A 25,491-nucleotide genomic window follows, 5' to 3' on the forward strand; every position below is an offset into this window, starting at 1 on the left:
AAAACCCAAAGAAAACTTTTTGTCCATGGGAAAGCTCTTCTCTTAACTCTTTTGGGTAGCACTTACTATAATTTGAATGCAAACTCCAGGAAGTCAGGAATTTTACTTTTGTTATTGCTGTTGTTTGTCACTAAGTCATGTCTGACTATTTGTAACCTCATGGACTATAGCAAGAGTGAACATCCTTGCTTTGTCCCTGATATTAGAGGAAATGCTTTCAGCTTTTCATCATTGCAGATGTTTACTATGGGCTTGTCATATATTGTTGTTGTAGTTGTTTAGCCACTAAGTTGTGTCTGACTCTTTTGCAACCCTATGGACTGTAGCCCACCAGACTCCTCTGTCCATGGGATTTCCCAGGCAAGAACACTGGAGTGGGTTGCCATTTTCACCTCCAGGGGATCTTCCCAAGACAGGGATCAAACCCAGGTCTCCTAAATCCTGGGTCCTAAATCCTAAATCCTGGGTCCTAAATCCTAAATCCATTGGCAGGTGGATTCTTTACCACGGAGCCACAGTGAAGTCCGCTTTTTCTTTACTCTCACTCTAAAGGGGTCTCTTAAGGGAGAAGAGACAAACACAGGTTCTTAGTTTTCCTTCTTAAACTAGAAGTCATGCTGCTGGATCACAAAGGGCCAAGCAGGTCTCCAGGGCTTACTGGTCCAGCAATTTGACCCCTTTCCAAATTTGAGCATAATAAACTAGTAGAGGAAAGTAACAATTTCATAGCTCCTGCCTTTCTCTGTTTCCTCCTCTAGAGCTCTAGAACCTCCAAAGCTCTCTTGCAGACCAAGATCTGAAAAGCAGCAAAGCTGCCCTGTCTCCTTCCAGGCAACCTATCCCACAATTCCTCCTCAACCTACTGGCAAGTATACCTCCAGCCAGTCCTATGCTGTTACTCTAAACCAGAATTAGGCACAGATCTCTATGTGACACCTGTCAAGTAGCCCCCTATCACCCCAGGCCCAGATTAGGTTTACTATGTCTCCTATTCCCAAACATCTTTGAAAACTGACCAGAATCAGATAGACTCCACCAGTGTTACCCTTGTCCTACGCTGTGAGATGGCAGCCAGTTACAGACACAGAGCCTGCCATCCGTTATTCCCATGTGACAAGCTCCTGGCCTCTCTTTCCAGAGTCCTTTGCCCCTCCCCTTCATAAAGGAAACCCATACTCACAGTTGTGCTTTTGGTCAGCTGCCAGGTAATCCTTATAAGGCCCCTACTTTCATTTCAACTCTCCACTGTAAGTTCCCAAAGACCCAAGTAAAAGATGAAAGATGTAATGGGAAGCTAATGACCTTGGAAAAGCTGTTTCTAACCCAAGACTATAGCAGCTTTGGCTTCCTAGTCTGGGGAGGGAGGGTTATCCATCTCATTTCTTCCATTTTTCTGCTTCTTCTCCAAAGTACCTTCTAATCTAAGACTCAGACATCACAGTCAGTGGGCACTGAGACCATGAGTTCTCTGGCCACTCCCAGATACCTCTCCAAACAGGTCCTCATCTCCCTGGCATGGCTCAAGCCTTCCTCATCCTGCACTTACTCAGTGGCATTATTCTCCCTACAGTTCCCTAGTCCCCTGCCACCCAGAATATCCAATGGGGCTTGACACATGACAGCAGCCTGGTTAGTATTTTTATGTCGACCAAAGGAACGGTCTCTTTTTGTTTCTCCCTACCCAGTCTTGCTAGTCAACAAGATTCTCCTCAAGCCCACTCCTCCACCTGTGTCCCAGGTTCATCTCATCTCCACATTCCCTCTGCCCTCTGTCCTCCAGTTCAAATCCTGCCCTGCCTAGTCCCACTCAGCTAAGGAAGCAAGCACTGCTCTGGAGTGTGTGTGTGTGCATGCTAAGTCGCTTCAGTCGTGTCCAGCTCTTTGCGACCCCATAGACTATAGCCCACCAGGCTTCTCTGTCCATGGGATTCTCCACACAAGAACACTGGAGTGGGTTGCTATTTCCTTCTCCAGGGGATCTTCTCAACCCAGGGATCTTATGTCTCTTGCATTGGCAGACAGGTTCTTTACCACTAGTGCCACCTGGGAAGTGACACCATAACTCTGGAGCCCTAACACATATTAATTCATTAAGCCTTTAGGCCAGTAGGTAGACACTACTCACCTTCATTTTACAGATGAGAAACTGAGACATAAAGAGGTCAAACAGCTAACACGGGGCGGAGCTTAGATTTGGAGCCAGACTGTCTGCCCCAGCTCCTTTAACCATCCAGCCAAGTGGCCTTTCCCACCCTCCAGCCCTTAAACTCTCCCTCCCTAGAAGGAAGCCACTTATTTAGTGTAACAATGGGAAGTTTTATGACGTCGGATATGGAGTAAAGTAACAGTGCATTAGTTGGTATATGCAGACTGATGTGTCCCGGGCAGGGTCAAAAGGCTGTAACCATATAAGTAGTCTCTTGTTCCTTCCCCATCACAGGTCCCCCAAAGCTTCAGACCTCCTCCCTGGCTCTCCACACCAAGTCACTGGACAGAGGTGGCTGAGATCCTCCCTTGTCCAGTACCATGAGAGAAGAAAGGAGGTGCAGCAGGTTCATCCAGGCTGTCCCTGGAGGTGACCCGCCGCAGCCCGGCGAGGTCCAGGCCGCAGCCCGCAGATCTCAGGCGCTTGCTGCTCTCTGACGGCCATCAGGGACCCTGGAATCGCACCTTCTCCTCTCAGCGCACCTAAGGGCACCAGCAGTGACCGCGACGTTGGGGAAAAGGCGGCAGGAAGACACAGCTGAGAGAAAAGGGTGAGGACGCTCGGGACAGACGCGGGAGAGGGCCGGGAGCGGATCGCAAAGACAGAGGGCCGGCGAGGGCATCTGAGGCGCGGCAGGGGTGGCTGCCGCGGGGTCGGAGCGTGAGCCAGCGCTGCCGCCCCTGGGGACCCCGGAACGCCAGCTGGCTCGGAGCACAGATCCTCTTCATCCCGCAAGTGTGGCGCCGGGTCCCTCGGAGCCGGCCACCCCCTCCTCCTTCCTCGAGCTGCCCTGGCTCGGTCCCGCCCCCGGCGCTCAAGAGCGAGCGCCACAGCGGTCGCCGCCCTCCAGCCCGGCCGCCGCTTTGCCAGCTCGCCTGGGCACGCTGCGGGAGCGGCGCGCGTCGCCGGCCCAGGCTCTTCGGTTCCACTACGCGGCCAGCCCACTCCGCTCGCTAGCAGCTGCGCTCCACGTCACAGGAACTGGAGTAGGACCCTGACAAGACCGGCGCGTTGGGCTGGAGACGGAGCCCCGAGGCTATGCTCGCTGCCCCCACGCTGTACCAGTCGCTCGTCGTGTGCCCAGGCCGCACCCCCGACGGCGGCGCGTTGAGATGACTTTCCGCGATCTCCTGAGCTTCAGTTTCGAGGGACCCGGCTCGGACGGCAGCGCCAGTGGGACTGGTAGAGGGGGAGGCGCGGGCGGCGCTGCCGCCTCGGAGGGCCAGGCGGTGGACGGCGTGCCTGGGGCCGCGGGCTGCGGCGGCGGCGGCGGCGGCGTGGTGGGCGCGGGCAGCAGCGAGGACAACCGGAGCTCCGCTGGAGAGCCCGGGAGCCCCGGCGCCGGCGGCGAGGTGAATGGCACAGCGGCCGTCGAGGGGCTGGTGGTGAGTGCTCAGGGAGTGGGTGTGGGCGTCTTCCTGGCAGCCTTCATCCTCACAGCTGTGGCGGGCAACGTGCTGGTCATCCTCTCGGTGGCCTGCAACCGCCACCTGCAAACGGTCACAAACTATTTTATTGTGAACTTGGCTGTGGCCGACCTGCTGCTAAGTGCCACAGTGCTCCCCTTCTCGGCCACCATGGAGGTCCTGGGCTTCTGGGCCTTTGGCCGGGCCTTCTGCGACGTCTGGGCCGCCGTGGACGTGCTGTGCTGCACGGCCTCCATCCTCAGCCTCTGCACCATCTCGGTGGACCGGTACGTGGGTGTACGCCATTCGCTGAAGTACCCCTCCATCATGACCGAGCGCAAGGCAGCAGCCATCCTGGCGCTGCTCTGGGCCGTAGCTGTCGTCGTGTCCGTGGGGCCACTGCTGGGATGGAAGGAGCCGGTGCCCCCGGACGAGAGCTTCTGCGGCATCACAGAGGAGGCAGGCTATGCTGTCTTCTCCTCCCTGTGCTCTTTCTACCTGCCTATGGCAGTCATCGTGGTCATGTACTGCCGCGTGTACGTGGTGGCGCGAAGCACCACGCGCAGCTTGGAGGCGGGCGTCAAGCGCGAGCGCGGCAAGGCCTCGGAGGTGGTGCTGCGCATCCACTGTCGCGGCGCCAGCCCTGGCTCAGCTGAGACCCACTGGGGGATGCACAGCACCAAGGGTCGCAAGTTCCGCAGCTCACTGTCGGTGCGTCTGCTCAAGTTCTCCCGCGAGAAGAAGGCGGCCAAGACGCTGGCCATTGTCGTGGGCGTCTTTGTGCTCTGCTGGTTCCCCTTTTTCTTCGTCCTCCCACTGGGTGAGTGACCCCTCTCCCTCCAACCTCTAACCTCCCTCGCTGAGCCTGTGGCTGTCCCTTCCTGGCACCCAGACTTGGATGGCTCTTCCAAGTGGAGAGTGGCTGTCCACCTGAACATGGAAGGTTTACTTAGTAACCTGCCTGGTCTCTTAGGTGCTGTGCTGCTTTGTGGGAGAATAACAGGCTCATCATGCTTGGAGGATTTTGTTAGGAACTCACTTTTCTGACCCGCCTTCTTCACTGCTATTAGAAGCCCTGGCCTTGTTTTAAGCACCCGACTGTTCTAAATATAAAAGACCAATGGACATCTGTGTAGGTGTCTTCCCATAGTAAGTGGTAAGCAGTGTATGTGCTTGTTTATATATCCCCCTCCCTGTACCCCCAGCTTTAAATGCCAATGCCCAGAAGTGGCACCTAGGGTGGGTTGGCCTGCATTCATTCATGGGCAGCAATTCCTGGCCAGTCTACAATGAACAGCAGCAGACACCCAAAGCCACCTGCTTTCTCTCAGTCGGGAAGCTGGCCCCTCTGTGAGAGGCCTTCCCCAACTGGTATGTGTGAATGCCCTGGTCTCTCACTTCTGAAATCTCTTGGAGGTGTGGGCAGGGGCCGAGGGTGGGGGGCGGGGAGGAAGGAGGGTGTAGCAGGGATCTTTGTAGGCATGAGAAAGAAAAGTAAAGGACATATTATCATATGGAAAGTTAATATTGTTCATTGTAGTTTCTTAAATTTACCGAGTCCTTCAGCACTTCCAGAGAACTTTGCTATTTCTTTCACAGGCTCTCTTGTAGTCCTGGGAGGTGGGCAGCTGTTCTTAGGAACTTCCTCCCATACCTTGAGGCCCCTCCTGAAAGCCCAGGGGCTGGGTCAATACAGGGAGGGGAAGGGGAACAGCATCTCTGGGGACACATCCATTACACTCATGGTGTAACTTCAGCCAGCCCAAGCCAGAACCTCCCCTTTCTCAGGCCTTGCTCCTTCCATGCTCTGCAGCTGTGTCCAGAAAGGGACAGTAGCCCCTTCCTGCTCCCTTGCAGGCCCTCTCCTCACATCAGTTAGAGTGATCTTTATGCATTATAAATTAGAGCGTCATTCTCTACTAAAATCCCTCAGTGCTTTTCTACTGTCCTGGAAACAAAATCCAAACTGTCCATCATAGCCTATGATAGAGTGACCTTCAAGTTTTTTACTGTCCAGACCAAAATGAGCTCTTATGTATATTTACACTGAGACCACAAGTACGTACCAGGACTATGGTGGGTAAACCCAGATATGTGGTCCCCCTTCTGCAAAGAAGGATCTGAGTGATAAGTCACCTCCCCCCTGACCTCATGGCTTTGTCGCCCTGAACTTTGCCCACTGTGCACACACAGGCCCTTCTGACCCTCTTCTGGGTCCTTGATCATGCCAAGCTCATACCCTTACACTTGCTCTTCCCTTTGTCTGGCTTGCTTTCCCCAAGTCCTGCTGGCTATCTCTCCATCTTTTAGGTCTCAGAATAAATGTTCCCACTTCATTAAGGCCTTTCTTCTTTTTTCTCAATTTTGCTGTGTCTTTCTCTGTATATTCTCCCTTGGACACAAGTTTCTCTTCTTTCATTAGCTCCTTAGCTGTAATCACATTTCTGTGTTGCTTGACTTGGGGTATGATTCCCCCTGCCACCACTGACCCAGAAGCTCTGTGAGGAAAGACTATGTCAGTTATGTAATCACCAATGCCCAGGACAGTGCCTGGCACATGCAGACAGTGGAGGAGAATGGAATGGACAACAGGCTCTGGTGCCAGAGCCTGGTCTAAACCCCAGCACTTCTCCTTATTAGCTGTGTAACTGCTAGCAAATCCCTGAACCTCTCTGCCTCTGTTTTCTCATCTATAAACTAGGGATGGCAAAGATGGTAATAATACCCACTTGTACTACGATGGTGATACTTGAGTGAGATATTATGTGTGACTATAACTGGCACATGGTGAGTGCAGTATGAGCTGTTGCTTTTGTAGTATAGGCTCAGTAAATACAAGATAAGGAATGAATAAATCACCAGCTTGAAAATCATCTTGCCAGAGGCTGCTGTCAGGGAAGAGAGAGGGATGGATGGAGCAGGACGTGGCAAATAGGCAAGAGAAAGTCGGTATGGCCCCCCTCTTAGAAACCCACATACCCAGGATTTAAAATCCTCCCAAGCCTACCAACCAAACCCCAGCTGTGACCTGTTCCAGGTGCCCTCAGCCTCCTGCCTACCCCTTGGTTCATACTGGCCCCCTGTCAGGAATGATCAGGGTACATATAGAATGCCACCTCCCTTTATGTTCCTTTAACTTCTTTTAAAATTTTTAGTTACAGAATAATGCACAGATAAGGAGAAAATAATACAAGTGCCCATGTATCTGTAATCACCCATATTGAACAGATGATAACATTTCACCATATTTGCCTCAGATCACTTCCTCTCTCTCTTTTCAAAGAAACAGAATGACCACAACTAAGTTCCCTCCTCCTGTCCCTTCCTCTCTCCCCAGAGGTAAATCTAGTCTTTATCACTCCCACACACGTTTATACTCTTACCATAAACACCTGAATCCATAATAATAAACAATATCGTTCTGTGTGTCCTGCAGACTTACATAAGTTGTACCAGCTGTGCACATTCATCTTCAGTTTGCCTTTTTTACCCAATGTTTTGCCATTGAGATTTATCCATTCTGGTTATTTTAGCAACAATATAGTGTTCTGTTTGAGTGTATTCCATGGTGTGTTGACAATCTCCGGCTGAGTGTTCAGTTTTTCTAATTTTCCACCGTTACAATCAACACTGCAAAAGGCTACTATTTTTTGAGGTTGAGATCACGTCTGCCTCTTCTAGGAAGTCGTCCCTAAATCTCCGTGGCCTCTTCCCTTGTTGGCATGCTGCTCTTCCTCAGTCCCTCATCTCTGCTGCTCCTCACACCTGGCATGGCAACCCAGGGGCTATCCTTGCCTCTCCCTTCCTGCTAGTCTGCAATGGGCACCTCACCAAGTTTTGGAACAAAGCCCAGGGCCACTGATGAAGCCAAACTGAGTGGAACCTGGCAATAATGAGCAAGCAGGACTGAGGCCAAGCAAGGAAACAGAATATTCTCATCTGCCATGATGTGGCTTGGAGGGCAGGACAACAGAAAGAACAGGAGGACAGAGCCTGCAGTACAAGCAGGAGTCGTCTGAGGGCTGTGCAGGAAGGAGAGGGCAAGCCTCCCCCTCTAGGAGCTCTGAGGCAGGCCTGGAAGAAGGGAGGCACTTTTGGAGAAACAGGGAACATTCTAAGCAAACAGACACGGAGGGTAGAATCAGTGTTTGCATCTCAGAGTTTGGCCAAGTGCGGAGGGACCCATCTCCACAGGCTCCCTGAGGTGGTACAAGGTCCACAGACACATGGAGAGAGGCAGAGGGTGTACTGTGGCAAGTCTTCAGGAATAATATTACTGTGCCCTGGCCCAAAAGCCTGAAGAAGAGACTGACATTACATCTCCTATCTGTGCCTTTATGGCAACTGGCACATAGTAGGTCCTCAGTCAGCGAGTGTAGAGGGAAAAAGTGGCAGAATCCAGGGCCTCTTCACTTCCTGCCATGCCAACGATCTGGGTGACAAAGCGTAGCCCTCTATCTTTATTATTATTATTATCATTGTTATTAATGTGGCAAGAACACTTAACATGAGAGCTACAAATATTGTTAACTTTAGGTACAAGTTTGTACAGCAAATCTATAGAATTCATTCATCTTGCTTAACTAAAACTTTATGCCTTCTGATTGGCAATTCCCCTTTTACCCCCTCCCTCCAGCCCTTGGCTCCCACCATTCCTTGCTTTGATTCTTTGAATTTTAACTGTTTTAGGTACTTCATAGAAGTGGAATCATGCAGTCCTTCTGTGACTAGCTTATTTCACTTAGTATAACAGCCTCTATATAAAGTAGACCCCCCTCTTACTAGCAATGCATTGGGGATGACCCCCTATTTAGGTGACCCGAAAATTTTTAAATATAACAGCTAACATTTATTGCATGATTATTACAAACAAGTAATGGCTAGGGGTTTTATTTTCCACTTTTAAAAATCATGGATAATTTCAAATACATGAGTAGACAGTGTGATGGCCCCAGTACCTATGACCCAGCTTCAACAAGTGTCAACCCAAGGCTGATCTTGGTTCATTCCAACCCCCACCCGCTTTCCACCACTGCTTATTATTTTGAAGAAAACCCAAGATACCATATCAGTTTATCTGTAAATTCTTCAATATTTTTAGAAGGACTTTAAAAAAAACTACAATCCATTATAATACATAAAAATACTTGTTTAATGGATACCAAATGTCTTTGTGTTCAAATGTAGCTGATTGCCTCATAAATTTTTAGTTTGTTTGAATTAGGGTCTCAAAAAAATTACATATATTACATGCAGTTGATTTACCTCCACAACTTCTTTAATTGATAAGATTACCCTTTCCCCACCTTTTCCTTTTTAGCTTATTTGGTGAAGAAATCAGATTGTTCATCCCAAAGGAGTTGCCCGCAGTTTGGGGCGGGCATCCCTGTATGCTCAGATGCTCAGTCATGTCCAATTCTTTGCGATGGCTCCTTTGTCCATGGAATTTTCCAGGCAAGAATACTGGAGTGGGTAGCCATTCCCTTCTCCAAGGGAATCTTCCCAACCCAGGAATCGAACTCAGGTCTCTTGCATTGCAGGCAGAGTCTTTACTGTCTGAGCCACTAGGGAAGCCCTGCATCCCTATGCTGCTGCTAAGTCACTTCAGTTGTGTCCGACTCTGTGCGACCCCATAAACGGCAGCCCACCAGGCTCCCCCATCCCTGGGATTCTCCAGGCAAGAACACTGGAGTGGGTTGCCATTTCCTTCTCCAATGCATGAAAGTGAAATGTGAAAGTGAAGTCACTCAGTCGTGTCTGACTCTTAGCGACCCCATGGAGTGCAGCCTACTAGGCTCCTCCATCCATGGGATTTTCCAGGCAAGAGTACTGGAGTGGGGTGCCATTGCCTTCTCCATACATCCCTATAGTGCCTTTTAATGTGTCCTGCTGTTCCCGGTACATCATATAAATTGGCTTAAGCAGATTCAAGCTCAGTGTCTTGGACAAGAATTCTTCTTTTGTAATGTTAAGATTGACCAGGGGTTTAGATGCAGTCAGCTTGATTCATTTACTATAAAATGTTGCGTCAACCTTTACCTGCTAGTTTTAGCAGCCGTTGACCATGGCTGGGAGCCATTGTATCACTGGGACTTAAAGTGGTGATATCCAAATTCTGTCATTCCTTCTGCATTTGTAGACTAAAATTCTAAAAAGAATTCACCACTAGCTGTTTGGTCACTTGAAATAGAGGCTATACAAGAAAAGCAGGAGAGCTCCTCAATGCTCTCCATTATCAAAAAAAGTCAATTTCCTAGCAATGTTTCCGAAAGGGACCAAAAGATTTTTTAGTACCATGATAAAGTAACTTTAAAATCTGTCACACATTATATATGTCACTGTTTGGGGGCTACCCAATAGGTGCTCTTTCAAGTTGACTTATGAGACGTATGGCATAACCCAGAGAGTCTTGAACTTTCTGGTCTGATGAGATGTTTCAGGCTCAGCTTGCACTTTTTTTGACCTGTCCCATTTCTCTAAAGAGGCCTGTTCTCTTTTAGTGGAAAATGATCATTTAAAGACCACAGTCGGAGCTTTCAGATGTTCATTGATATTAAGTTGGCCACTGACTCAGTGGACAGAGCTAGGAGATACTTTTTTTTTTTTTTTGGGAAAAGAAAAATATCCCACTGATGGAGGGTAGACTCCTGTTCTTGGGTGAATACAGATCCTTCCTCTGCCTAGGGTCTTGTCCTCTGCCCAACTCCTGCTGATATGTTTATCCCAAACATCTGATGAGCTGTTAATCACTCCACCTCATTCTTTAAAACTAGGATACAGGGGTCCTGTACTTTCTCCCCCATGCTCATCTCTACCCTGGTTATCATTGTGACTCCACTGTACTGAGGCTGACCCATGCTGACACCCTGTGACTCTCCTTCCACTCTTTCTCCTAGGGTCATGCCCTGGCCTATGTGCCCACCTTGATCTATAAGCCCCTAAATCCTCAGTAAATCTCTGCCACTTGAGTCCACCTGCTCATTCTACTTACTGACTCCAGCCTTGACCAAGCCTTCACCTCCCAGCCCTTCACCTTGTCTTCTGGTTAGTTAGGCCTCTGTTTCCAATTGGCACCATAATCCATCACTTCATCCTCTCTTGCCATCTTTAACTCCCTTGCCTCCACCTACTCACCTACTCTGTGAGCCCCAGACCCTGAATCAGGTCATTCCTCCACAGAGGTGTGCTGGCAAGTATTTAAGATTGGCTCTGAAATGGGGGCTAATGTGTAACATCTGTCCATTTCCATGATGTAAAATGGAAATATTCCCACCATGGTCAATTTCAAACTACCAAAGAAATAGTCAGCTTGCAAAGTTCCTGAAAATTTATCAATCAGCTCTTGTGAACCACAACAAACCAGTGTCTAAATAATAACATGTTTAAAAAAAAAAAAAGAAAAGAAAAATCCTACTTTCCATTGGCAGGTCTCCTCCTCAGGGCAGTCCTCAGGATGTCCTTAAAGTCCTGCAGGTCCCTGTCAACTCTGAATCTCTCCCAACCCTCTTTCCTTCCCAAGGGACTTCCCTCTGTCGGTTATTGCTCATCTCTCCTTAATTCCACCTCTCCTCTGCCTGCCCATACAGCATGTATATGTGTCCACAACTTCTTAAAAATGATTCACCCTCAACCCTGTAGCCCCTTCACCCTCACTCTCTCCCACTTTCTCACTGTAATCTTTCCTCTTTTTCACCTTCTTGAAATTTTAACCTTCTTGAATATTCCTTGCTACTTACCTCTTTAAAAAAAAAAAAAATTCTGATATTAATCTTAATCCTAAATATCAGAGCTGAGTTTAGAACCCAAGCACTCTGGCCCTTAGAGTCCTTGTTACTTCTGCCCTAGGTCAGAGAACAGAGGTCAGGCTGAAGCTAGGGTTAAGGATCAGTTGGGATCAGCCATGTTTTATGCTTTAAATCTCGCCAAATGCCTCACTGCCTGCTTACTCCCCTCAGGTTCAGTTCCAGGCTCCCTTCTGCCCCAGATCCTGGCCATGAGGGCCCTGAGCATTGCCACAGGACATGACCACTTCTTGTCTGTCTTGATCATCCCAAACCCCTAGAGCCCTTGAGCCTAGTCCTCATGAGATAACCTCTGAGTTCCTGAGCCTACCTCTGACCCGACTTGAGCTCTGCCCCATCCTGAGCTATATGCCCACAAAAATGTCTTCTTGAATACTAGAGGATTTTCCTGCCCTCCTTTGCAGATGATGACCCAGCAGAACATTGGTCTGGGCCCCTGAAAGCCAGCATTGGGACCTAATGAGCAATGCACCATCTACTCAGTGCTGGGACTCCTGGACAGAGTGACTACTGTCTGGAAACCTTCTCTCCTCTGGCACAAGCACTGATCTGCTCCGACTTATGAACCATTTGTCAGTATGACCCAAGAACTAAAAGGTTCATGCTCAGATTAGGGTCATGTTCAGCTTAGCACAGGGCCATTTGGCAGGGACTTCGGCCTTGGGCATATGGAGCTTGGAGTGTGACTCGTCCAAGGCCACAGACCAGGAAATGAGTTAAATAGTGACAAGAGTGAAATGAGGGGGAGAGAGAGACGTTGGAGAGGTGAGAAGGGAAGGGAGAAGAACTGAAGGGAGAGTGGGGTCCAGTGGAGGACACTGAATAGGTCTATGACTCATCTCCCTGCCTTGGGCCCTACCAGGCATCCTCTGTGGCTCTAGGAACTGGCCCTCCCTGTCAATCGCTACAGCTGCAGAAGGGTATCCAAGGTTAGACCGGTAGTTCTAGGCCAGCCCCACAGAGTTCAAGGATCCTGAGGCAGACATGGGACACAGAAGGACTTCTGATCTATTCTTTTCCTATCTCAAACCAGATACCCACCAGTTACCTGTCACCATGGAAAATTGTCAACACAGGAAATTCAAGAGATTTGGCTTGACACAGCTAGCCCCACAGTACCCTCAACTCCCTGTCTTCATCATCCATCTGAGATCTGGACCCTATTCAGGTTACTTCTTTCTGACAGCCTTCCATGGTTGTTTCTGCTTCAAAATGGCCTTATCTCTTAGCATCTCTGTCTCCCCTTCTCTGTTCCAGCAGTCCTAACTTCTTGGTTGTCCTCCAACTTGTCAGGTGCTCTGCTGCTTCGGGACCTTTGCACATCCCCTTTCCTCTGTCTGGAATTTTCTTTCCTCAGGAAGATGCACAACTCACTCCCTCAGAGAGTCTTCAGGCCTCAGCTCAAGTGTGCCTTATGAGAGAGGCTGACCCTTTACAATATAGCAAAGAGGCCCACTGCTTCCAGCCTCTCTTGGGGAAGACGAAATTGAATTCTGAAGAATAGAAGCATTGAGTGAGCAGCTGAAGAACAAAAGGGAGTCTAGGACTGGGAATTCCTTTTCTCCTAGGCAGTGCGTGTGCGTGTGTGTGTGTGTGTGTGTGTGTGTGTCTGGTTCTTTGTGACCCCATGGACTGTAGCCTGCCAGGTCCCTCTGTCCACAGAACTTTCCAGGCAAGAATACTGGGGTGGGATGCTATCTCCTACTCCAGGGGATATTTCTGAGCCAGGGATTGAACCCACATTACTTGCATCTCCTGCATTATTAGGTGGATTCTTTACCACTGCACCACCTGGCAAGTCCCTCCTGGGAAGCAAGAGAGACGTGAATATCTGAGAGAACATGGTATTTTAACCCTTATATTTCATTCTGGCTAGAGAAAATGGCTGCCTGGTATAGAAAAGTCACTAGTCGGGGAGGGAGTGCGAAGGGGGAAAGGCTGGGGTGCAGCCTGATAGTTCGTTGTTGGCTGCAAGCTATGAACAGGGCTGGTGGCTGAGAATTCTGACATTCTTCCAAGAACAAGTTCACTTCTGGTGATGCCAAAATAATGCTGTTAATCACACATTCCCCTCTTGCCTTCAGCACTGTCACTCCTCAGCAAGGCTTGGCCAGATTGGCCAGCTCTAGCATCTCCTGGGCCTGGACATTTCTCTTACTTAAGAGAGGGGATTGACCTGTGATAAGGCTGCAGACTTTCCCACAAAGCTCACAGGCTGTCCTAGTTTCCCCAGTAATGTGCAGGCCAGGCTGGCCCAACCACGAATGCCAGAGAGTGGGGTAACCTGCCCTCACAGCCAAGCCCCGCCTCTTCTGATCAGTGGATGTTCAGCATCCTGGACATCAGGTTAGATTCCTGATAGAGGCACCCCAATACAGAGAATAGAGGAAGGCAGGCGGGAGCAAGCTCGATGGACACGTGCGAGAACAAGGTCAAGGAGCAGAGAGAAGCAGCAAGAGCTGTGGTTGCAGTCCTCTCCTGCTACATCCTGACCACCTCTCCTCATAGGCAGGCCAGTGTGTCCACTCCCATGCTCCAGCCTGCCTGTTGAGTGGAGAGAAAGGAACATGAACATGCACATCTGTGCCCTGCCTTTCCCAGCAGTGGGCAGAAGAGTTGAAACAGTGACCAAGAGCTAATCCCTGGATTATAGATTTGGGACCAATCAAGAGAGCTTTGAAGACACATCCATGCAAAGAGTGTCTTGGGTCATGTCCCTGTAGAGCCTAAGGCAGGGGTTCTTACGCAAATGATGATCTGAGGGAAGCTCTCTGGTGGTATCTGGGAGGGAGGGAGGGAAGCAGGGTAAGTCAGAAAAGACTTAACCCCAGGATGTGGTCTCGAAGTCTGGCCTTAGCCTGACCCCACAGGGACCCCTGGAGCAAGAATGACAGCGGAGAATTGCATCACCTGGAGACAAGAAGGCTGACCTGTTCCATCCCACTCAGTCTGTCACTGGCTGTGGACTGCCACCTTGGAGGGAAAGTATCATCTCCCAGTTGAAGCAGCTCACATTAGTCAAGGGTAATTCTCCAAAGAAGGGGCAATTATAAGCCATTAGCAGCCAACATTCACAGCAGTTGGGAACTGGGGGCACCTGGGCGGGGCACTAATAACATCAACTTCAAACCTTTAAGGTGACTTGAGCAGAGACTTGAAGGACAGGAAGGAGATGGCCAGGTGGCTTTCTGGGGCTCCTCCCAGGAGTCTGGGGTCTGTTTGACACTCCCTCCTGAGATGCAGCAAGCAGGCAACAGCCCAGACTTTCTGAATGTTCTGGATGGTTATGGGTGCACAGGAGCTGAACTCAATGTGGTAGGCCCCACAGGCCACCCCAAAGGTCATAGGGAAGGCCAACAAATGCCACTTACATGGAGGCAGAATCAAGGTGCTCAAGACACACACACTCCAGAAACCACTGTCAGCTCAGCAGACCCTAGGAGTGGAACTAATCACAGAAATGCTCCTGGAGAGGCAGTTCTATGCCCGAGTCTGAAGAACTGGAGAGACCCACTGTGGAGAAAAGAGGAAGGCCATCCTCCAGGCCAGGCCAGCGGTATGAAAGACCAGAGGCAGGGATGGGCCTGCTGCTTGTGGAGTAGCTGCTGGAAGGTATTAAGTGATCCTTTGTGGAGCCTGACCTCCAGGACCCCTGGAGGACCAGGGGAAGTTTTTTTCCTATCTTTACATGATGTCATGAGAAGACCAAGCATTTTAGGGCTAGATTGACTCAGGTTCAAATCCTGACCCTTCCACTTGTCCTCTGGAGGTAATTAGAATCTCTGCAAAGTAGGATGCTAATGCCATGAGAATTAAATGAGAAGTGCTGCATACAGGGCCCAGCATGCAGCCTGGTAGGTACTAAACACTCAGAAAGCAAGCATGAGCTCCCATTTCCTTCTTTGTCACTTTAGAGGCTACCTACATCTACCCAAACAGCACTTACTCACTCACTTTACAACCCCTTCTCTGGATCAGGCACTTGTGTTAGAGGCTGGGATGAAAAGAATCCTACAGCTGCCATCAAGAAACCTAGAGTCTAGGAGAATAGACAGAGCAGTAACTAATTTTATTCGTTAAAATACAGGCATGCATAAAGGGGCACCTAACTCAGGTTTCGTCAGGGAGGACACCTGACCTGGGCTGGAGGGATGGGTGGGAAGAAGCAGAAATCACCTTGGGAGAAGTTTGAGTCATGCAGGAATGCAGAAGGAGTCCAGCCCCTGTGGGAAGACATGCTTGTGGCTTTGTGCAGCCAATATGGGAAGGAGGTAAGATGAATTCAGCATGGGAGTCTAAAAAGACTTGAATGAAACACAAGAAATTTGGGGTGTATTCCTCAGAGCCATAGGAAGCTGCTAACGGTTTTCAGAAGGGAAAGGAGAGAAACTTTTTTCTTTTTTACAATAAGTCTCCAGCAGCTGTGTGCAGAGTAGAGGAGACAAGGGACCACTGGGGGCTGTCACAGCCAAGTAAATACAATGAGATGCCAGAGTAAGCAAAGGCTTCAGGAACGAGGTAAAGGGAGGGACCCCACTAGAGAGACAAATGAATGTACCAGACATGGTAACATAAAGGGTAGAAAAGAGGGAATCATTCAGTAAACTCAGCAAGTGTTGGGCACCTACTGTGTGCTCGGTGTACTCATGAGGTCTTTCTTCTGGGCAATGGGAATGCATTGCCAAGCAAAACAGACACTAGTCCTGCCCCACAGACTCCTACTGCAGGGAGAAAGATGATAGACAATATGAAGAATAACTCAAATAGTACAAGAGAAGGTGATAAGGGCCACAGATATAGTTGAGGGAGATGAGGAGTATGGGGTGGGGGACACTGCCATTTTTTATTGAAGTTGATTTACAATATCATGTTATTTTTAGGTGTACAGCAAAGATTTTTGTCAGATAATTTTCCTTTATAGGTTATTACGATATACTGAATATAGTCCACTGTGCTATACAGTAAATTGCTTATCTATCTTATGTATAGCAGTTTGTGTCTGTTAATCTCACACTCCTAATTTGCCCCTCTCTCCTTCTCCCCTTTGGTAACTATAAGTTTGCTTTTCTATGTCTGTGAATCTGTTTCTGTTTTATACATAGATTCATTCATATCCTTTTTTAGATTCCACATGTAAGTCATATCATATGATATTTGTCTTTCTCTGCTGAAACTTCTCTTAGTATGATAATCCCTGCTGCTGCTCCTAAGTCGCTTCAGTCGTGTCCGACTCTGTGCAACCCCATAGACGGCAGCCCACCAGGCTTCCCTGTCCCTGGGATTCTCCAGGCAAGAACACTGGAGTGGGTTGCCATTTCCTTCTCCAATGCATGAAAGTGAAAAGTGAAAGTGAAGTCGCTCAGTCGTGTCCGACACTAGCGACCCCATGGACTGCAGCCTTCCAGGCTCCTCTGTCCACGGGATTTTCCAGGCCAGAGTACTGGAGTAGGGTGCCGTTGCCTTCTCCAGTGATAATCCCTAGGTCCATCCGTGTTGCTGCAAGTGGCACTATTTCATTCTTTTTGTGGTTGAATAATATTCCACTCTTTGCACATACCATATTTTCAACCAGTCATCTGTTGATGGGCCCTTGGGTTGTTTCCAGGCACACTGCAATTTTAAATGGGAGGTCAGAGAGACCTCACTGCAAAGATGAAGGCAGGAACCCTGTGAATTTCTGGGGGCAAAGATTCTGGGGGACAGCAAATTCAAAGGCCTAAGGTGGGAATGTGTCTTCCAAGAAGCAAAAGTAGGGCAGTAAGGCTGGAAGACGGAGTAGGAGAGGGTGTCGGGGGTTCGGGGGGTCGCATGTTGAGCTAGGCAGCCATAGATTTTTATGTGCGGGAGAATGGAAGCTCTTAGAGGGTTTTGAGCCTCAGGAGTGACAGATCTCTTTATATTTTTAAAGGATTGTTCCAGCTGCCAGATTGAGGATAGATTTCAGGCTGCAAGAGTACAAACAAGAGACAGTGGGAAGGCTGCTGAATTATTCAAGGAGCGAGATGATGGTGTCTCAGACAGGGTACAAGGGCACAGGGTGGAAGGTAGTGGTTGAGTTTCAACCTCATCTCCTTCCATTCTGCCCTCAATCACTCCACTTTATCCACACTAGCCTTGTCCTTGTTCTGCACACATACCAGGGCCACCTCAGTGCCTTTGCATTTGCTGTTTCCTCTCTCTGGAATGCTTTCCCCAAGCTGTCTACATGGCTTATTCATCTCTTACTCAAATGTCACATCCTTAGTAGGCCTTCTCTGGCCACTTTATCCAAAATTTATACCGCCACCCCCAGCCACATGCACACACACACACACACACACACACACACACACACACACTAGCTATCTTAGCTGCTTTGTTTTTTCTTATTAGCATGTCTTATTGTATGACATGCTTGTATTTTTCTTGTTTATCATATTTATTACTGGTCTTGCTCTATGAAATGTAAGCTTCATGAGGGCCAGATAAGTGTGAGATGCAAGTAGGCATCCAGTAGAGATGTCTGGGTGGTAATTGGACCGATGAGTCTAGAATTTGGGAGAATAGACTGAGCTGGAGATAGAACTGTGGGAGTTGGCCAAAAGTCAGTGCACCTGGTTGAAACTGCGATGCAAATGCAAAAAGAAGAGAGTACAAGACTCTTCTTGCAAGGGCACTCCTACACAAAGCAGTGGGGACATGAAAAAAGGGGGGCAAAGGCAATTGATATGGAACAGAAAATCCAAGAGAACAGTGCCCTAGAAGTCCCGGGTGAGATGAGAAGTGTCCAGGATGGATGAGAGCAATATCTGCAGGTAGGGGTCCAGGGTGGAGTAGGGCAGTAGGGCAAAGCAGTGGAGTGAAAAGCAGGTGGTGGAGAGGAGACAGCCTGTGTGGAGAGAAAGGGTGGAGAGAATTAAGTAACAGCCAGAGAATCAGCAAAGAGGGTGCAGCTGTGATAGAGGCAAGCTCACAAGTGACTGATGGGTCAAGAGCTCCACAACGCAAGTAGGGACATGAACCTTGGGTGGGAAGAGAGACTCCTTTCTTAACAAGAAGGAAGAGAGGTAAAAAAGGTTTGAGTGAGTGTCCAACTTCTTTGACTTGTTCTCTTGTTATTTTCAAAGTTTAAACTTTTTATTTTGTATTAGGATATATCCAATTAACAATGTTGTAGTAGTTTCAGATGAAGAGTGAAGGGACTCAGCCGTACATATACATGTATTTCTTTGTCTTATTTCCTCTGCAAAACAGGAAGTAAGATCAGCTGCTCTGGAGAAGGTGAAGCAGCAGAAGACTGCTTGGCCTGTGGAGAGGGATAAAAGCTCAAAGGCAGAGGAATTGTGGGAGACTGGGTTGAGGATAGGCAGCAAGATTGCTGGAAGCCAGGACACAGAGCTGAGGTCGGAGACCCTAAGCATGTTCAGGGAGTGGGTGAATCTCTCCAGAGTTAGGATCTGGCTGAATAAATACAACCCAATCCAGAAGGACATGGGCGTGGAAGAACTGAGGAAAGAACAGCTGGAGTGCAAGAGAACAGAAGTCTCAGTTAAGCAGAGATAACAGGAGAAATCCAAGGGGCTGGCAGGTCAAAGTACAGGTAACAAAGAGGGAGAGAGAGGGTAGAAAGCTGCAGTCAGCAGTGGAATATAAGTTGAAGTGAAGAAATGAAAAGCTCGGCCTTATGTCTTAAAAGGATCTCCCCAGCTGCTGTGTAAAGAACAGGGTACCATGGGGGCACAGGGACAGGAGCAGGGAGCCCACTTGGAGGGCATTGTAAGTATATGATGATAGTACCAGGGTGATAACAGGGGATGGTGCACAGTGGGGGATTCAGGACCAACAAGAGTTGGTGATGGATGGGATTCACAGTGTGATAGAAAGAGAGGGGTCAGAATGTGTGGAGCACCTGTGATGTGCCAAGCATGGTGTTGGGAGCTCACCATTTAAGAATCAAATAGATGGGAAACCAGTAGTTACCTGTAGTTACCTTCTTGGCACTTAGAAGTGAATAGATATGCTAGGGGAGGAGGAAATACAATTAACTCTGCTGGGTTGGGAGAGGGTGGTGTGAGGAAGGCTTCCAGGAGGAGATGCCACTGGAGCCAGCACTACCAGGTGGAACAAAGAGGAAGTGCACTCCCTGATGACTGTTCAAAAGTGCAGAGATAAGACTGGGGAGCCCGCTGTGGCCAGAGGGCAGCAAGCAGTCAGTGTGGCTATTTAGCTGATGCGCAGGAAGGTGGACGAGAAATAGGAATCACAAGAGAAAGAACAAGGGAGTTTGCGCTAGGTGCCTGGACGGCAGAATGCTGAGGGGGGAAGTCCCATGAGCACCTGTTTCCAGTGACAACTGCCAAGATGAGTTAGCACAGCTGGGTTATATGCATGCAAGAAACGCCGTGAACAGTGTGGGGAGTGGGAGAGGGAATCAGCTCAGGGCAGAGAAGAGGGCTGCTAGGTACAGAGAGACAGAGGCCTTGCCTTAGAACCCCTGTGGACCCACTGAGGCTTTCCTGTCACTGGGCTTCCAGGACTGGCAAAGGCTTGTGCTGGGAAGCTGGAGATGAATGAGAAGGCAAGAGAAGTGACATAAATGGTCAGTCTAAGAGGCCATAACGCAGAGTGGCTGAAGGAGGAGAAAGTTGGGAGTGGCTGAGAAGGGGCTTGTCGACTGATGCCCCCACACCCAGGCAGCACTGTAGGGATAATACAAGTGAGCACCCTTGGGAGTCTCAGGACAGTTACCTACCTTGTCCATGGCAAAGGGGAGGGAAGTGTCCACACGCCTCCCTGTCCCCTGACCCAGGAATCCTTGAAAGAGGCTGTGGGCAGATGAGAGAAGTTTGGGGCAGGCAGGCAGCAAAGAGGCAGGGTGCAAGAAGGCGTATGGGGTGGACGGCTGCACTCTGCAGAGGTATATGTGAAGCTCAGCACTGCCGTGAGAAGGGAGCAGAGTGAAATCTCTCGGGAGCGCCTGCCTGTGGAAGCTGGAGCCCAAGACATAGATGTCTGTATTTTACATGCAAGATGTCTGTGCACAGAGGGCAGACAGCAAATGAAACAAAATTGTGGAGGCTGCCATCAGTGCCCCACCCTGCCCCCTGTATATGGGTCACTTTCCACCCCAGCAGCTGCCTCCATCTCTTTGCCTTCGACTTTCTCTGACCAGCAAAATCCTCATTGTCCACCCACATAGAAGACAGGACTATGGAAAATTAACACCATGAGGGAGCAGCCCAAACGCTGACTGATGGGATTGGGGGTATAGATACCTCACCTCCCTCACCCCACTGGTGCGACAAATACAGTCCTCCAGAGCTCCCAGTGAGATTGCACCCTGGTGGCCCATAGCAGTGACTAACTTGTTAACTCTCCTTTCATTGGCTTCCTTCTCTACCCTCTTTTTACCACATTTCACTACTGGTGTTTCATTTACCTTTCAAGTAAACAAGTTGTATTTGCATCCTTGTCTCAGGTCTGCTTCTGGGAGGACCAGAGTAAGACAGAAGCCTCAGCAAGACACAGTAGGAAAAATGTGGGGCTGAAAGGCTGAGTTTGAATCCCCGCTCCTTTGTGTGTAAGGAATTACGAGCTGGCAGCAAGCTTCCACATAGGTTGGTTAAGCATAAATTAGAATTCTAATTCTTAAAAACAAGGCCCAGGCCACACTACAGATATGCCATGTTCCCCACAAAATTCAAATCAAAACCACATTGATAACAAAGCCCCTTGGCTGGTTTTTGGCTTACTGCTGAAAGCATAGTCCCCTGATTTGTCATCCTGGGCTAAATATAAAAGAATTCTAGCCTGAGTCAGAAAGTTATTTTCAGCACTCGGTCTTACTTTGCAGCCATTGAAGGATGCTGTTCAGAAGGCTGTCTTTCTGGAGGCTGAGGTCAACCCTGGTAGCCCCTGGATTCCAGGGACAACTGCCCGACACTTCTCCCAAGGGAAATTATCTCCTAAACACATTCTGACTGATGCTGCAGCCTCCCCCAGACCCACCAAATCTCAGCTTCTGTTTCTGGCCGCTATTCAGAGCTGAGAGCGGAGTCCCTTCAGGACTGAGGTCTCCTCTCTCAAAAAGCCACAGAAATAGGGAAGGGGGAAGTGAATAGACTCCAGTATTTAGTACAAACCTGCTAAGTCTTACACCCTGAAATTTATGATTCGTCAAAAAATCCCTTCCAGAGAAACATTGTTATGTATATTTCACAGAAAAGGAAAGTGAGACTTAGATGGCCAAATAACTTGCTGAAGGCTGCATGACCAGAGTTTGAAAATCCTGTGCCACGCAGTACTACCTGACATTCTTCTTTCTCCACACTGTCTCTTAGCACCAGGAATCTCACCAAGTGGGAGGTGGGTGATATACAAGAGCTCACAGGTCAAAGAGGGATGCATGGTGCCTCTGCTCCCTCAGTACGGGACCTTGCTCTTATTTCTTTGAGGGCAAGAAAACAAAGCATGTTTCATGATTTTTCAAGGACCACTACCCTTGCTCTGCTCACCCTGGCAGACACTTGAGGCTTTTGCCTGGGATGGGACACTCGCCACCTATCCTTGACCCCTGCTGCTACTGCTGTGGAGGATGATGAGGGTGACAAAGTGGCCTGTGCTTCCTGGATGATGTCTTTGCACTTTGTTAGTTGCCCTTGGAGGTATGACTCCTTACGGTCCATGGTGGGGAAGGCAGGGGAGAGGTTTGTGGGGAAGAAGGTCTTTCTGGCACAACTCAGACCTCCAGTGCCCCCATTCCCTCCTGTCAGGCACTCTGCTCCCTTTTAAAGCCATCCCAGAAGCTTTCCCTGACCACTTCCCACTTCCACTGGGACAGCCCCATTATCCTGCATTCCGGCAGCCCATGGTCATTGCATTTGTCGCTAAGTCGTTTCTGACTCTTGGCAACCCCATGGACTGCAGCACACCAGATGTTTGCTCAAATTCATGTCCCTTGAGTGGCTGTTGCTATCTAGTCATCTCATCCTCTGCCACCTCCTTTTCCTTTTGCCTGAATCTTTCCCAGCATCAGGTCTTCTCCAATGATGTTCTTCGCATCAGGTGGCCAAAGCATTGGAGCTTCAGCTTCAGCATCAGTCCTTCCAATGAATATTCAGGACTGATTTCCTTTAGGATGGCCTGCTTTGATCTCCTTGCAGTCCAAGGAACTCTCAAGAGTCTTCTCCAACACCACAGTTGAAAAGCTTCTTTCGAAGCTTCTTCAGCACTCAACCTTCTTTATGGTCCAACTCTCACATCCATACGTGACTACTGAAAAAAATCATAGCTTTGACTATACTGACCTTTGTCAACAAAAGTGATGTCTCTGCTTTTTAATATACTGTCTAGGTTTGTCATAGCTTTCCTTCCAAGGAGTGTCTTTTAATTTCATGGCTTCAGTCACTGTCCACTGTGATTTGGGCATTGTGTTTATTGAGGCTTAATTCTAGGTTCTATCTTTTGCCTGTTCAAAAATATCCATATCTCCCTACCACCCGCAAAATAAAAGCCTAACTTTCCAGAATTTAAAGCCCTTCACCATCTGTCCCAAATGAAGTTTTCTGAGCATATCCTATTGGACATTCCCCTGCCCCAAACTTGTTATCCTCTTGCCTACCTCTCCCTTCCACTCCTGATAACCTCTACCCTTCCTCATCCTGCCTGGCTCCTGTCTATCCTGAGATTTTGAAAGCCCCGCACCCCAATATACTGGGCACCCATCATCCCATCTTCTTTCTTATGATATCTGATCCACATTGCTACTGAGAGAGCAGGACCTCAGGTATTTGAGGAGAGTCCAGGACAGTGCCTGGCATGGAGCAAGCCTTGGTCAACATTTGATTCAGGTGTTCTTACCCTTCTTATAAAGCTAGGGACTACTTGGGCATCTGACAAAGTGTATGGAGCCTTTATCAGAATTACTCTTTCAAATGCATAAAATAAAATACAAAGGATTACAGATGGAATAAATTTCATTGATTTTTAATTGCAATTTGTGACTTAGTATTAAATGTACTTCCACGTGAAGGCTCTAAAGAACAGGATCCACTGGTGCGTTCTAGTGACCATTTCCAAATAGGGAGGAGCATAGGCAATATTTCAAAACATCTCCACCAACTGCTAATATTAGGTAGAAAACTGACAATATTGCACTGTTTTATAGCTGCGGTTTGGAGCTACCAAACAGTGATTTCAATATCATTTTGTCTAATTCTACTCAGGTTTGTTGCTTACACTTGCAGGAAATGCTTGATTTCAGGTAAGTGTGAGTAAAACTAAAGATGGTTGTTTTTCTTCATCAAAGTTCATGGACACTCTTGAGTTATATCAGGGACTCATTGAGGAGAGATATCTTGATAGCCCCTAGTTGATGAATGGTCAGAGCCCAGGAAAGGTGCTGTGGGAGGGGAGTAGTGTGGAGAGGAGCTGCCTGTGGAGAGAGGCTGCACCAGGGGCAGCCTGGGGCTCCCTGGGGCTTCCTCTTCCTGAGCATCTAACCAGCCTGGGTCTCTGCTCCCCACAGGCTCCCTGTTCCCACAGCTGAAGCCCTCAGAGGGTGTCTTCAAGGTTATCTTCTGGCTGGGCTACTTCAACAGTTGTGTGAATCCACTCATCTACCCCTGCTCCAGCAGGGAGTTCAAGCGTGCCTTCCTCCGCCTCCTGCGCTGCCAGTGCCATCATAGTCGCCAGCGCCGCCGCCCACTCTGGAGTATCTACAGTCGCAACTGGCAAGCTTCAAATGGCAGCTCACACCCAGACTGCCCTCCTGGCCCAGGTGCCATACCCACCAGGGCCCCACAGGCCTTCACTGTGCCCTCAGCCCCTGGCTCCCTGGGCGCATCCAAAGCACAGGCTCCAGCTGTCACCTGTCGAAAGATGCCCTGCACCTTCCGTGAGTGGAGGCTTCTCCGGCCATTCCAGAGACCTGCTACCCAGCTGCATGCCAAAGTCTCCAGCCCGTCGCAAAAGATCCACACCAGAGAGGCCATGTGCGCCCTGCACTCAGAGGTGGAAGTGGTATTCTTAGGTGTCCCCCATGATGCAGCTGAGGGTACTACCTGCCAGGCTTATAAACTGGAGGACTACAGCCATCTCCAAGAGACTGATATTTAAGGACCTTGAGTTAGGCCAAGGAGTATGCTGGGGTGGCAGGAAGGGTATGGAGAAGGAGACTGTCTTTGTTCAAGAGGCTGGTGAGAATCAGAGACCCAGAAACTAATCAGCATCAGTTTTGGCAACTGCTCTCCAGCATCCGTGAGAAACTGAGATGGGGTGAGGGCTTTGAAAGTTATGGGCTCCCCTCCTGGACACAGACACCTCCAGCTCCTCCTTTCAAGAGAGGGGCTACAGGCTCCTTGAGGCCATTTGCTTCCAATCCCTGCTTGAGAAACACTGCCCCATCTATGCTGTGAACCCTGGGTAGGTGGCCCCAAGTATAACCAGGCAGCCCTGTCCCTCCTCTTGGGGAGGAAAGGGCACAGAGGCCCTGCCTGGCTGTTCCCAATGCCTCCCTTCCAGGAAAGGTCACTGGGGCCAAGGATTCTCCATGGACACAATTTCTCCTTACTGCAGACTGGAGAAATCCAGTGAGCCTGCCATTGCCACCGGCATGCTTTGGTGGCAGAATAAATGACTGTCCTACAAGCCTATTGTATAACTTGCAGGCCACTCTGCCCTACAGAGGCTCTGCCCTGCCCCTCATTTTGTCTTCCAAAGGGCCTTACTGTTTACACTCTGTATATAGCTCCTTATGGCTGTGCCCATCACTTCTTGCTGGGATCTAGAACCATCAAATGGGGAGAGCTTTGTCATTTTTAGACATATTTATTGGTCAGGGTACTTCTGTTTTCTCCAAACTGTGCAAACTGTTCCTCTTTAGCTTACAACCCATAAAGAACTCCTTTTTGTACTAAAGGCCCACAACAGGATAAATTGAGTTATCCTGTGATCTGTGTTCACTTTTTAGTTTCAGCCTGTCTCTTTAACCGATGGCTACTGTCCTTTGGGACTTTCAGCATGACCAAAAGATTTGGGAATTTTGTTGGCTCTTAAAACTCACATGATTAGTCTTTGAAAGTAAACAAAGTTTAACTTG

The 25,491-nt window shown here is 48.9% G+C and overlaps 1 protein-coding gene across 1 annotated transcript; it reads left to right on the forward strand.

Moving 5' to 3' along the window:
- The first annotated feature begins 3,134 nt into the window (after nucleotides 1-3,134).
- ADRA1D (adrenoceptor alpha 1D) lies at nucleotides 3,135-25,491 on the forward strand. Its single transcript, XM_061436633.1, has 2 exons — nucleotides 3,135-4,432; nucleotides 23,920-25,491. Exons 1-2 carry the CDS (start codon nucleotides 3,319-3,321, stop codon nucleotides 24,507-24,509), a joined length of 1,704 nt encoding a protein of 567 aa, XP_061292617.1. The 5' UTR covers nucleotides 3,135-3,318; the 3' UTR covers nucleotides 24,510-25,491.

The sequence above is a fragment of the Bos javanicus genome, chromosome 13 (genome assembly GCF_032452875.1).
Source record: "Bos javanicus breed banteng chromosome 13, ARS-OSU_banteng_1.0, whole genome shotgun sequence".
NCBI classification, from domain to species: domain Eukaryota; kingdom Metazoa; phylum Chordata; class Mammalia; order Artiodactyla; family Bovidae; genus Bos; species Bos javanicus.

What these genes read in the sequence shown, in the direction of transcription:
- ADRA1D (XM_061436633.1), top strand. Translation starts at nt 3,319, where the DNA reads ATGACTTTCCGCGATCTCCTGAGCTTCAGTTTCGAGGGACCCGGCTCG. An exon ending in TTTCTTCGTCCTCCCACTGG is followed by an intron (nt 4,433 to 23,919) that starts GTGAGTGACCCC and finishes TGCTCCCCACAG; the next exon opens with GCTCCCTGTTCCCACAGCTG.